Genomic DNA, 14,231 nt, shown 5'->3' on the forward strand with positions numbered 1-14,231 from the left:
TCAGGAAAGAGCTGCACCACAGTCAAGTCTTCCCATGCTACTTTATTGGCCTGTTTGTAAATAGCTAATCCATACATTCATTAAAGACAGGTTCCTTGTTTTCTTGTTTTTTTTTCTCCTTTCTCTCCAAGCAAAGTGCCTTCTAAGCACTCAATAATATTTGAGTAATTAATTGCTTAATTATTTAATTAAAGTTGCTCTTAAAATGCAAATAAATCACAGTTGTGGTACTAGAAGCCTGTTATGAGCCATCATTGATCTTTCTTGGGATATTTATTAATCAACTAAGAACCAGGTCTTGGGAAGAACAGGCAAACCACTGGGAACGGAACTGAGGAGGCCTCTGAGCCAGGCCTCAGCCACGTCTTCATGCAACTGAAAGCCCCTGTAGTCCCTTGTCCATACTTCACTGACAACTTCAGGTAAAATGCAGAAAAAAAATATTACTAAAATCAGGTTTTCCCTCTAGTTTTGTTTCTTTTCAGTGGCACAGATATGTGTTTGGAAAAAGAGAGGAGAAATCTTTTTTAGAAAAAAATTCCTTATTCTTGTCACACCTCGAACATGGAGTTCACTGCTATATGTTGAGATTATAAAGCAAGATCCCAAAATACAGTACCTGATTATTCACAGTAGACAATATTAAGTCAAGAAGCTTATTTTTTCTCTCCTTGCTAAGGCACAAAGCCCGGGGCTATATGCATTTTTATTACACTTTACTGTCTTGGTTTCACTAGAGGATTAAAAAGAAAGTCAAGGTACAGTGCATGTATCCTGATGGATTTTAGGATTTCTTGCTTTAGTGAAAGGAAGAATCTCATAAAATACCTCAGATTATTGCTCAAGGAAGTATACCTACTTCCAAGATGACCTAGAAATTCGATCTTTTGTTTCTCCTATGAAAGATCACAATGTGTTTTGGAATTTTTTTCCCCTGTAGTTTTCTGCACTATGTAAAGCCACATGAAAAAAAGAGCTTTAGTTTAGTTGGAAGTGAAAATATCTAAAATAGTGCAGGGAAGTCTTATGACTATTCTGGGAGCTTACAAACCACTCAGGGCTTGGGGTGAGGTAGAGTGAAGGACGAGGGAGGCAGGGCCAGTGCCGGGGAGGGCTGGGTCCTAAGTGCATAAAGGAGGCCAGGGAGCGAGACTGTATAGACTGGGGAGGGAGTAAACACATGTCAGAGCTTTAACTGCAGGGCTGACAAATGGACACCCAGAGACAACCCACGTGCATAACTACGTGCTCTGTCCTATATTAGGACACGTGCTGTGTGCTTAGTTATTGAACTTGCACCTTATCTTCTGATATGCAAAGGAGAAAAGACTGAATGTTGCAGGGTTTGGAAGTAGAGTAGATGTGATCTTCCGGTTTATTGATTTGCAAAGAACAGCAGCCTGATACTGGTTTGGCAGCTCTGTCAGTGAGAGAAAAGAAAGGCGCTTTTCAGTGGCATGAGGAGGAGGGCTGGGAACTGGAAAGAGACTTGTGCAGACAAGGTTCTTTGATATGCGGTCAAATTGACTGTGAAGGGAGTCAAGGTCAGCAAGCTTTGGAAATGCTGCCAGGACAGTGTAGGGTTTAAGGAGCCTTGATTTCCTTGGTTAAGGATGCTTGTTTGCACACTTCAGCACATTCTCTCTCCCAGCTGTCATTAAAAAGGTGATTAGGAGAACAAACTGAAAATCCAGGAGTGTATTATTACCCAAAATAGATGTGCTTGGCCACTGAGACCTCCCCCCACCCCCCCAAAAAAAAGGTCGCTTTCTGATGCTTCATCTTTTTATCATTTATCTTCAAGATTTCAACCTGCTCCAGTCATTTTAGGTATGATTTTGCTGATTGCTGTATAGTTAGGGATGGGGTTAGGGTTAGGGATATATGTATATTCATGTATCTATAGATACATGTAGAGAGAGATATCATTGTATAATTCATATATAGTGTGTATATATGTATATATATATAATGGATTTTTTTTACATGATACTAGTTCTATTTTATCCCCTTGATTACTTCAAATTGCCGCTTCTGGTCCATGACAACAGGACTGTTTTCTAATACCAGGAGGCATAACTGTAATTACCATGTGAGCATTATGCTACGTATGGCCCAGAATGCCCCTAGAAAGGAATGCTCCAGTGGCCTTGGAAAAGTTTTGTGAGAATGATATCTTCCAAATGTGAAATAAATAAAACTCAAGAATAAATAGCTAAAGCTGGAATGTAAATGATTTAATGGACCGGTGTTGCAAGGTGAGAGCCACTTGACTTGAATTCCTGCTGCAAATCATAAGACACATTAGGAAAGCTTTTAAAAGGGAACCTATTTTTTTTAAGATAAAATCTGCATCAAGTTACATCATACCAGCGGAGTAATTCAACTTTTTCTCTGATCTCTTTGTGACAAAATTAAAAAAGCAGAAAAATATTTCCTATGATCTCTTTGCTTCCCGTCACATTTTTTCCTGACAGTCTATGGATGTAACTAAGACTAAAGATTTTGACAAATGAAGTAGGATAGGAGGTTGATTGCTGCTTATCTAAATTAAAATTAATGATACCCTCAAGGTACTTGGGTCTATGAAGCCAACTTTGTGTTGATGTAACCTGACTCCATTATCACAAAATGAAGCAGTTGCAGGAGCATAAAAACCAAAAAATAAACTTCCACGGTGCATATTAGATTGGTGATTTGAAAGTTAAAGTCTTGTCAATGGACAAAGGACTTGCCTTTGTTTTCTGGTTGATGGCAGAGTGACAGAATTTGAGGAATAGTGGTCCGGGCAAGTGCTAGGCTAGGGCTGCTGTTGCCACCACGACTCGCTTGTCTTGCAGGGATGCACAGCCACTTCATTTTAGGTACTATCTGCTTGCCTCAGCAGAGTCTCTGGGTTCTTCTGGAAGTTTGTATAGAGCATCATCAGGGAGGGCAGATGGGAGGTGGAAGGGTAGGTAGCGGAGGGAAGAGAAAAGAATAAGAACTGGAATCACAGATGAAGAAGAGATTCAGCACTCAAATATGACATGGGAGGGAAAGAAAGCTCTGAGAGCGGAACACAAAAAGAAGTGAATTAATGATGGTCTCAGATGCTATGTGTTAGCATTCATGCCATAAATCACACAAACTCAACATGCAATTATGCTCCTCAGAGCAAGCACTGTGTTAACACTGGTTGCTTTCCTGTGAAGGGTCAAATGCAAAAAAGTTTTTGATTGGTAAGTGCCTCAGTGTCAAGCATATAAAGCAAATACATTCAAGCAAAAGAGGATGCAATGTTTGCATTCCTCAAGCCCAGCTTTTTCTGCCACCATTATCTCAGACCATTTTTTTTTCAGTCCAACTCAAAAGAAATCATAATTAGAACAGTGGATTTTAATTAAGGAGGCTTACAATTAGTTAAAGGGATTTTAACTGAAACTATAAGAAGTGTCAGGTGAGTTTCCAGGGTAAGTTAGGGGTGTTACACCTTGGAAGTGAAAGTGAATTATGAAGGCCTTTCCCAACACAGATACAAGCACCCAGAAAACAGAACAAGCTGCAGATTTTCAGGAGAAAAATTCATGAGTAGACTGTAGAGAGCCATTTGGGGCACGGGTGTTGTTTATTTGCTAGCATCGCAGCACACGGAGAATTGTTTTGTTTTGTTTTTTTATGGGCTCATTAGTGTAGGTGTGAAGTCTGGTTCTTGCATGCCCGTGGATATTTATCAAGGGTCTAGACAAACTGAGAGCCAGAAAATTGAAATGTACATGCCCAGCTACATTTTCTCCCAAGACTGGAGTAAACACGATTTATGTCTATAGTGCCAATAAGAATACTTGGACACTATGGGAAAAATTACATTGTCTAGCAATGTATTTCCATATCAGAAGGGAACCCTTGGATCTCCTAAACCTCCAGTGAAGATCAAAACTTCAAAGTAATAGGTCAAAAGAGAAAGTAGAAGCCCTTGAGAATTTACAACAAAGTTAAGTGACAAATATTAGCATTTAGATACATTTATTTGAAATCATTTCTAGGAGCCACAGTGTTGTTATCTAACCTTTTTTCCTTCTCCCTTTGGCTTATTTAAAGCAATTTTGAAGAAAATAAAATAAAGATAGCCTTCAAAACACACAGCGGAATGGACTAAGCTTTGGAAAAGAGTCACAGCTGGGAATGGAGTGTGTTATCATTAATTTAGTTAAATGACTTGTTCATTATCCCCTAGATTACACTTACAAGTCTCCCGTAATCATACTTAGCATGGTGCCTACCATAACATGGATGCAAAAAGTCTTGTCATTGATTCATGTATCGAATATTTATTTTGCCTCTCCTACGTATCAGCTACCATGTATAAACTGTGAACGAGAGAGGCAAAGTCCCTATCGTCATGGCCAAGTAACTGGCATCTTTTGATTCAAAAACCTTTTAAACAAAAGGTAGAAACCTTTCTTAATGGAGTGAAAGAAAGGAGGGCTCTACAAATAGCATAGTGCCTACAGAACTCATCTGAAATGAGAAAGTGAAGGAGAATAATACATAGTCCTTATAGCTCACAAATGTGACCATTAAAAATTACCAACAAATCAACTACGGGAGAGATTTGGGTTCTTAATTTGTCTTACAAATGATTGCTTTAAAGTTCTTTTTTTAACCCAGTCTTGTAGGCAAGATGAATCTAAATGATTTGCTTTTATATATTTTTGAACTTTGATCTTCAAAAAGAGAAAGGGAAGGTCTTTCCATAAAAAAAAAAAATCCCAAAAAAGAAATTCATTCAAAATATTGTTGTTACAGTGAAGATCTTTGAATGTATATTCATTCAAGTACTATTAATTTAGCACCTGCTATTGGCCAGGTACTGTGCTAACTCATCAGGGAAATAGTAAGGAGAGAAAGATGTGTCCCTATCCTCACAGAACACATAAAAACAGACCTTTATTTCTTCTGACATGCTTTTACTGAAGAATTGCGGCAAACTAGATTATGAGTACTCATGGAACAGATGGCAGTTTTCTGCCCATCTGGGATAGTTCTAAAGAATAGACCCTCATATATCAATAGATAAGGTTTCTTCCAGTTCTAAGCTTTCGTGATCTATGATCTAATAGTAGAAACAGGTTGTATGCTTCCAAAAAGATTTTATACTTGTATCACATTTTATGAAAGGAAACAGGGGTACTGCCTGTGATTCACAGGAAATTGAGTTCTTTCTGTCTCTTTAACTAATTTTCTTTAAACTCCTTTGACTCTTCCTTGTTGGCTCACTTTCTAATACACAATCCTACCCCTTTTATTCTCTCCTCCCTTTCTTTCCTGTAATGACTGAGATGAATTTCTCCTCTCTCACTTGGCTATAAACATGACCCCTCTGGCTAAACGTTTCGCTGTTGGGTAAAATCTGTGGTGTTCAAACTAAATCCATACACACATATGACATCCCTTCCCTCTCTGGTGTCCATCTTTCCATCAGCAATATCCTCAATCTCCCAAGTCTTCCATGGTGGAAACCCAGGATTCCAATGCTGCTTTAAAAATTAAACTCCAACAACAAAATTGATGAGTGTTTCCTTCTTGGAAAGTATCTTTTCGTCGTCTTCTACTTCTCTTCCATTCCAGGCACTACTGTCTTCATTCCAGCATGTATCACCTCATGTCTGGTGAACTGCAGCAGCCTGGAACTGGTCTCAGCCTCCAACTCCCTATTGAACCTCTCCTGCAAGACCCTAACAGACTCATCTCCTTAAACCTCAACTTTCCTCACAAAGCATGAGTCACCTCATAGAAATCTTTAGTGCTGCCTTTGGCCTGTGGGGTAAATCTTGAGCCTTGGTGTCTACAATGCCTTGTTTCCAGTTATCGCTCAGGGCCATGTCCAGTTGCCCTGGGCCTTGCCTCAGGCTACCTCCTCCACTCCCCTGGGAGTTGTCTCTGCCTCTACTCCTCTCTATTCCTCATTTCTAACTGTGATTCCTCCAAAGATCAGAGTCTATATTTGTTTCTTGGTATATCCCTTTCAGGATTAGCATACACATCAAGGGAACGAATAAGTAAGCAAATAAAGAACTAATTGTGCCAGAGTTAAAGGTATTTGGTGTAGATTTCTGGCTTCGCTTCTTCATCTATGTATACTAATTTATATTGGTTTAAAGCATAGCCAGTTAGAGCAGCCTAATGCACGAAACCTATTTTTTTAAGGTTTATCAAATTTCTTTTGCTTGCCTAAATTGCTCTCAAAATAAAGTGTTTTGTTCTTAAGTGGCTATAGCTTGTGAGGCTCTTGTGTGCCTTCAAGTTTTTCTTTCTTTACATTCTTTCTTTGTTTATTCAATTGTGCATTCAGTCCATGGAGTGCCTTTCTCCAAAGATAATTTGTGAAAGCAAACATTTTATGTTTAATCTTTCAGTTATTTTAAGACAATTTCCTGAATATTTCACTTCATTACATGACTTTTTTTTTTAAGATGTATGTATTTATGCATCCAAGAGCTGGGGTACAGGCCAGAGATGTGGGGAGTGAGAGGATTCACCAGAGACAGAGTGGGGAACAGAACAGGCAGATCTACTGAAATACACTGCTGAGGGGAGCAGCGGGGGATTCAGTAGAGGTCTGCTGCGCTATGTGGGTAGCTCCCTGGCCGGGGATCAGATAGCTGTGGTGGCTGCCGATAGCTTCATAGGTTGCGTCTTTACCCCATGCGCCACCAGGGAGGCCCAAAACATGACACATTTTTAATTTCAGTCTCAAGCTCATGCATTTTCTTAAATTTGAGTTGTAGGGATGGGAACTCATTTTTATCTTGACAATATTGGGGGTACACTGCAACTACCATGGAGTCAGTCTCCCTTGTATAAAAAGGAAGCCACCTTCAGAGATTAGGGCCTTATTATGGAGGTCAGACACCGTGTCCACGTGGTCCCTATAAAACATCCACAGGGTTTCTACCATGCCCCGAATGTTACTGCCAGAGGACATAGCGCGTGGCACAGTCAAACTCCTTCATGCCCACATGTCTCACTTGGAATTACTTTCTCAGTCTACAAAGAGACAATTTTCTAATCATTGTCCACTCCATAGGACCTCCTCATCCCCTCCTGCCCACCCCCAAACTTTCACTTCCATCTCTTGACCAGTTTTTTCCATGAAACAACCCATTGTACATTTAGCAATAATTACATACCCCAAGTACTCATTTGTAGGTGTTCTTCTACAACCCTTCTCTATATCTTAGAGTATCATGTTCTCTAAGACCAGGAGCTGACCTCACACTAGGTCAGAAAATGCATAGATGACTAAAGTTTCATAGATAGGTACACTAGGGTTGGTCTGTATTCCATAAATCGATTTAATGAAAAATAAAAGACCAACAACTTATGTAATATTTATAAGGGTTTTTTTCCCCCAACTTGAATCTCTGGGTTGGCAGCTAAATGCCAACACTCTTAGCTAAATGAGTTTGAGTCCTGGCTCTGTTACCTTACTAAGTAACTCTTAGCTTAGGCAAGTTTTGCTTTGAGTTGTTGTTTTTGGTTTTTTTTTTTTAAACCTCTCATGCTATTTTTTCTCCATCAGTGAGAGGGAAAGATGACATTACTTCCTGCCACAGAGTTACTGTGAAGATTAAATAAGTCAAATCATATTATCATGCACAGACAGAATGCTTAATAAATATTAGCCATTCTGGTTTTGCTTGTGGTGCCTGGCTTCTTATAACCTATTCTTTTCCAATTGTTAAACATAATAGCAATGATAGCAGTTAGTAGCTGCTAACATTTATTGAGTAATTATTGTGTGACAGAAACTAGGCTAAACACTTCACATGTGTTATCTAATTCCCACAGACACTCTGTGAGGTAGGTCATATTGTCCCTAATTTACTGGTAAGAAAAGTTAAGGTTATAGTAATTTACCCAGGGACACGTGGACAGTGTCAGTGGACATTGTTATTCATTCTCTCTCTCTCTCTCTCTCTCTCTCACACACACACACACACACACACACACAAACACACATGCACAGTTATCTACCCATTGGCATGGCCAGCTAGTCATCAACTAAGTATTTGCTACCACTTCCTGAGTGCAGGGTTCCATGCATCCCACAGAAGGGAGGAAGAGAGAGGAGAGATAAGGAGTGGTCCCTGCTATCAAAGGGTTCACAGTCCATTGCAGGAGATCTCATATCCATATAAGTGAAATGGATGATATGAAAGATGTGCTCCAAGTATAAGCCATATGCTGTGAGAATCCTGAGGAACTAACCACTTCTAACCAGGAGGATTGGAGAGTAAGCATATCAACATGGAACAGCCTTGAACTGGGAGAGACGGGGCCTTATGACCATTACAGAGAGGAGCAGCCTGAATGACTCACACCAGTGTTCATATCGGACAGAATATGGCAGGACAGAGAGGTAGAATTTGACTGCAGGCGCCAGTCATAAGGCTGGGAAGGTAGCTTTGAAATGCTCTTGTGCTTCTGTGTGCCTAAGAATGAAGCAAATTCTGCATTTTGGGGAACCCCTTATGGTTATTCAAATACATAGAACAAAGATGGGCAAGGCTAGGGAGGAAGTAAAAAAAGATTGTTATGGCCCCTGAGTCAGCACTTGATTGACTCTGGGAGGTCAGAGTTGCTTTAGACCAAGCTACCTGAACCACTTTTCTCAGCTTGAGATCTTGAGATCTGTTTGCAACTCGGGAATTATCCATACCACAGAATCTAGCCGGCTCATGATCTCCTAGCTCTGGGCAAGCTCTGACCAACCCCTACTCTAGGGTAGACTATACAGAACTAAATCAAGATCCCAAATTAGAGAAGCTACAGGAAGTCTGGGGGCCCCACTGATGCCGGAAGTATACCATTACACCCATAAAACTCCTGCATTTTTTCTCCCTACCCAGAATAGAATTCACTAAGCTGGGAGAATACAGTGTCAATATATTATAGAAAATCCTAGTAGGAGAAAAATGGCCATTTTTCTTCCATGCCACTGAAAAGTAAACTTCCCCCTAATTTTCAAGGCCACTAGAAACTGAAATCTGTGAATGTCTTTATTCTCACCATCAACCCTAGAGATAGGGTTAAAGTAAAGCCTTGTTTCTAGTTCTTTGGCACTTCTGTATTAGTCACCTATTGGTTACTTATTATCAATGAATGTCACCCAATGATCTATGAATTATGATCAATATCATCCAAAAAAATTAGTCAAAAACAATAGACTAAGACTAAAAGACGAAATACGTGGCATTTCTGAGCTGCATCAGTCACCGGGGATAATATAACTGCAAATAGCAACCTCCAAACCTTTACATGAGAGATGAGACTTTGCATTTTCGGTGGTACTAATGGGAGCAGCAGTTCATTGGTGGCTGCCAGTGAGTAGAGTGTAAAAAAAAAACTCATTTTAACATTGTCAAGAGAGCAAATCTTTTTCGTTTGGCCCTGGTTTGATAAAAATGGGTCTCAGAGGCTGTGTACAGTAAGCGGATATTAAAACCAAGGTTATAAATTGTTGCTTGAGTGTTCCAGCCTTAGAGGCCCAAAAGATCTTACCCAAAAGGCTCCATTGTTTTAATTGCTCCTCGTTATAGATGATGAGAGAACATCATTTCTCTCCTCTTCCTCCCAGGTGGCCGTCGAGGACCGCATCAGACAGCTGCACGAAGCCCACAGGGACTTTGGCCCTGCGTCCCAGCACTTCCTCTCCAGTAAGTCATTGTCACTGTCGTGGCTTAACCCTTCATGGCATCTTGGTAGCTGATAACTGAGAGTTGAATCACAATCATCTCTATCAAATGCATTGGGGGCATAAATCGGCCTGAAATAGCTCTTGGTGGGTGAATTCAGACGTTTCTGAAGAGGGGGACCCTGTAAATCCCCTTGCCTGGTCTTCAGTTGGGCACAGTTGGTTCCTGCGCTGTGTTGTCAAGGACTAACTTGAGTTCTATTTTTGAGTCCTTAGTTCTGGTATAGGGTTCAGCGCAAAAAGCTGATAACTGTGGTAGCATATAATTATGATAGGGTAATGGAACATGTGTTATTGTGAATCTGTAATTCTTCAGAGCTGTGATTCCTTAAATACTCCTAACCTGCAAGTGGATACCTCAGCCCATGATGTTTCCTTAATTTGTCTTATCCCTCTTGTGTCCTTGATGTCTATGCATTCTTTCAATTTTCCAGCTTTGTTATCTTGTTCAGTTCATTATATTAGATGGCTTTTTGTGTATCTTGTTTCGTGTTTATCTTATGATTAAAGCTATTTTTTATAATTAATACAAAGAGGAATAGCCTTCGTGAACTAAAGGTTTAATATTAGAATGTCCTGGTAATATAGCAATGCAGAGCAAATTGTCAAGATCCTGTTTTCCTCTGATTAGTGTTGTTAATGTATATACCATTCGTTGGGTAGAAAAGTATAGATGTTGAGTTATTTTGGTATTTAAAAGTCATACTTCTACCACATGGAGTTAACATCTGTTAACATTTTGGTGTATTTCCTTCTGGCCATACATGAGTATGTATGGGGATTTAACTATCATTTAAAGGCAATTGCTCTGTGCCTGGCTGTGTTACAAATATGAACTAATTTAATCTTTATAGCAGCCCGTGAGATTGATATTGTTATACCCAGCTCAAAGATGGGGAAATTGAGGCACAGTGTCACACAGTAAGCAGATGACAGACCCAGGACTCAAACACAAGAAATCAACTCCAGAGTTTGTGTTTTCAACCACTACACTGGACTCTTTTATTTAATATATCATTTTCTAGAAAGGAACTCGTTCTGTATGATCATCATTCTTCAGTCTTCTGTTATGTTCTAGTCCTTTCCTATCTTTCCATTTTCTGTAGATTAGCAAAATATCCACGTACACATTTTAAGGTACTTGTGTTTCTCCAGGAGGCCATTAGTCTTTTAGAACACAAATTCCTAGAAGGTGGTGGTGTTGCTACACATCAATAATGTATTCCATAAGAAGCTGTCTTATTTTCTTAACTAGATCTAACTTATTATCCTCATTGGTTGTTACGTGGACAGTAACATGTTTTTAGGAGATGCCAAGGGAAAGGAGGCAAGTTAAAGCAATGCAATTGGCTATTTAAGAATAGCTCTAGAACAGTTACAAAGCCTTTAGGTTTTATCTTCTGTGTTTTTTCCAAAGCTCTGATCTGCTTAAGTTGTCTTGGTGACAGTGATCCTAATCAATTTGAGATGAAATACAATAACATGCTTCTAAGTGACTCAAACCATAAATAAAAATATTTATATACTATTATGAATATCAGTTACTCATCAGATACCATGTATATTCATTCATCCTCTATTCTTTCTACTTCTTCCACCCAAATTCCCATTTTTTCCCTAAAACCTATTCTCAGAAAAGTATATGCTATACTCATTTAACCCAGGTGACAAGTAAGGTTTAATATGTACTTCTCCTGGGTTATTTGCATTTTTATTTTTGTGTAGAAGAATTAGGGTATAGGCCAGAAGTGGCAGGGGTGTTGGGAGGATTCACCAGGGACGGAGTGGGGAGCAGAACAGGTAGATTTACTGTAAAACACTGCAAAGGGGAGCAGCGGGTGAGACAGGAAATATCTGCTGTGTCATATGTGGGTTAGCTTCCAGGCTGGGGATCCAATTCAGACTCAGGCCATTGTAGTGGGTGATAGTACTGAAACTTAACCCCTTGTCCACCAGGGAGGCTCTGTTGTTTGCATTTTAAATAGGGGGAGAGCCATAAGCCTGAGAAATGGCTCTGCGGATGGTAGGACATCAGCCATGATCTGAACTGAGAAGAGAGACTCTTCTAGGGCCAGATAGAGTAGTACCCTTACACCTGCAAACCATGTCACACTGGTGATGCCCACTTCAGGAAGGTTGGGCCTGCAGACACAGACAATCATAAAGATGCTGCTCTGCCTACCTAAATGGATCCAACCTTGGAAACCACAGATTTCTTAGGTGCTCGTGTGAAACATCAATCCAAGATTAGGAACTTTGCTTGTGGGTATCAAAAGATACCAATTTGGTTTCAGGAATAGTTAAGACATAGTGCAGTGAGACTAAAGACTAATTATAAAGTAATAGAGGTAATATATGACCTTGAAGGACGTTTTAGAAAGCAAAATGTAGAGAGGAAATGAGCACTGAGATAGCCAGTGTAAAAAGTGTGGTTGTATACTTCCTGTCTTTCTCTTGGGCGTGTGTGTGTGTGTGTGTGTGTGTGTGTGTGTGTGTGTGTGTGTGTGTGTGTGTGAGGGAGAGAGAGAGAGAGAGAGAGAGAGAGAGAGAAATTTTCTTTCTTTTAAGCCAAACAGGAATGAAAACACATTACAGTTTATGAACTGCCTTTTTCCCTCGGAAATATAATAAAAATATTTTCCTGTGTTTAAATATCCCTCTGCAGAGTAATTTTTTTAATGGCAAGATGGTATTTCCTTCTGTTGCTGTACCAGATTCACCAGGCCAATTTTGAATCACACAATATTAAGGTTATTCCAACTCTTCACTGTTATTGCCAACATTGTAACTAACATCCTCTATGCACCTCAATAAACATCTCACATTCTTTCTACAAGATAAATGCCTGAAGACAGGACTGCTTTGTTAAAGGATGTTTGCATTTGTAAGGCTTTTGATTTGTATCCCCAAACTGACCTGAGAAAGTTGCTGCAGAATTTGGGTACATGAAGGAACCCGTATTTGAGGCAAGGCTTCTCTGAAGTCCCTTCCTTGCTGTTGAATTGTATTCTGTAAAAGACAAACAGCTTTTCCCCCAAAACAAATGTAAAAAAATACCACTAAGGTCATATTGAACGAGCGTCAACAAAGCCTAGTAATTTACTTCCAGGTTAGTAAGAATAATAATAGGGTGATTTCTGAGTCTTAGAAATTACAATGAAAAATAGGAGTGAGAAGTCAGCTACGTCCCACCCCAAACACATGTTCATGCTGTGTCTCTTTTCATCTTATTCTTTGTCACCATCCCATTACCTCTATGCCCCCTCCCTCTCCCCCGCCACACACACCCCTCCATCCCTCTCCCCCCCCATCTTTGAAAATTAAATTCAACTCTGTTTTTCATCAATACTGAGAAGCAGCCTTTTACTAAAGAAAAGTTTTCACTGTTTCTTCTTGGTGGCCCAACCTCTACTTGTAAAAGAAGTTTCTTTTATCTTAGATCTGAGAGAAAATGAGACGACAAAAACATTGTAAACTATGAGAGATATTTCTACCTTGCCTTTAAATCGATCTTTAATATTCTACTGCTTCTAATTGGTTTCCGCAATTTAACCCCCACCCCCCAGGAGAAATTCCATTAGTTCATTTGTTAATTTTAAAAGTCACACTATTAGAATGTATACACATTATGTTACACAGTGTGTGTGTGAGTGATAGAGAAAGGGGGGCCGTGCAGAGAGGCAGGAGGTACAGTGCCAATCACTTCATCTGTCAATGATCAAGAAAGTACAGCAGGTCCTCAAATAACATTTCCTTCCATGTCGTTTCCTTCTAACATCGATGAGGAAAAGGGGAAAACCACAGTCCCTGGTGCTTTTGAAGGAAACCATATTATTCAAGGACCTGCTTTCATTATATTTCATTTTGTTTAAAGTAGTGATTTCCAAGAACCTGTTGAGGATGTTAAGTGAGAACTTACTGTACTATAATATTCATTGGCATAGTAGTCTGGAAACCATCCATCTTTGGTTATTTTTGAAGTATTTCAGAACTTTAAAAACAAGGAACTTAAGACCTTTTCTTCCTGGCCATTTCCTCAATTCTCTGGGCTTCTGTTCTACATTTTACTTTTCTCACCAAGAAGGATAGCTCTGTGTTTGGGTAAAAGTAGAAAAGATGTGTTTCGGTAATAGTAAAAAGTACTTACTTGTACTTTATATATAAAAGTCTACTGTGAGATGTATAATATATTAAAGGGAAAAAAGCTGACTTCAAAATTATAACCTGATCACCACTCTATTAGAAAGTAAAATAGAAATGAGAAAAGTATACATAAGACTGAAAATAGAGTACATCAAAATGCAAGGAGCTATTGTGATTTTCTTTCACTTTTACAGATTTTTTATAATAAGCATGCATTATTTTTAAAATGGGAAAAACAATAAAGGTAAAATTTTGTATTCTATAGCTTTTAGCCAAGTGACCTCTTAGAGTATTAAACTATTGATGGTTCTGGAACTCTGTAAGATTAATTTCATTTCTACTGTTTATT

General features: G+C 39.2%; 1 protein-coding gene across 1 annotated transcript in view; it reads left to right on the forward strand.

Annotated features, from left to right (window-relative positions):
* DMD (dystrophin) overlaps positions 1-14,231 on the forward strand; it is a 1,988,221-nt gene that overhangs the window by 1,762,769 nt on the left and 211,221 nt on the right. The window contains 1 exon segment of the mRNA XM_054695791.1: positions 9,623-9,701. Within this exon segment, the coding sequence (XP_054551766.1) occupies positions 9,623-9,701 (79 nt within the window).

The sequence above is a fragment of the Talpa occidentalis genome, unplaced genomic scaffold (assembly GCF_014898055.3).
Source record: "Talpa occidentalis isolate TD23 unplaced genomic scaffold, MPIMG_talOcc4v2.1 talOcc4.15, whole genome shotgun sequence".
Classification (NCBI taxonomy): domain Eukaryota; kingdom Metazoa; phylum Chordata; class Mammalia; order Eulipotyphla; family Talpidae; genus Talpa; species Talpa occidentalis.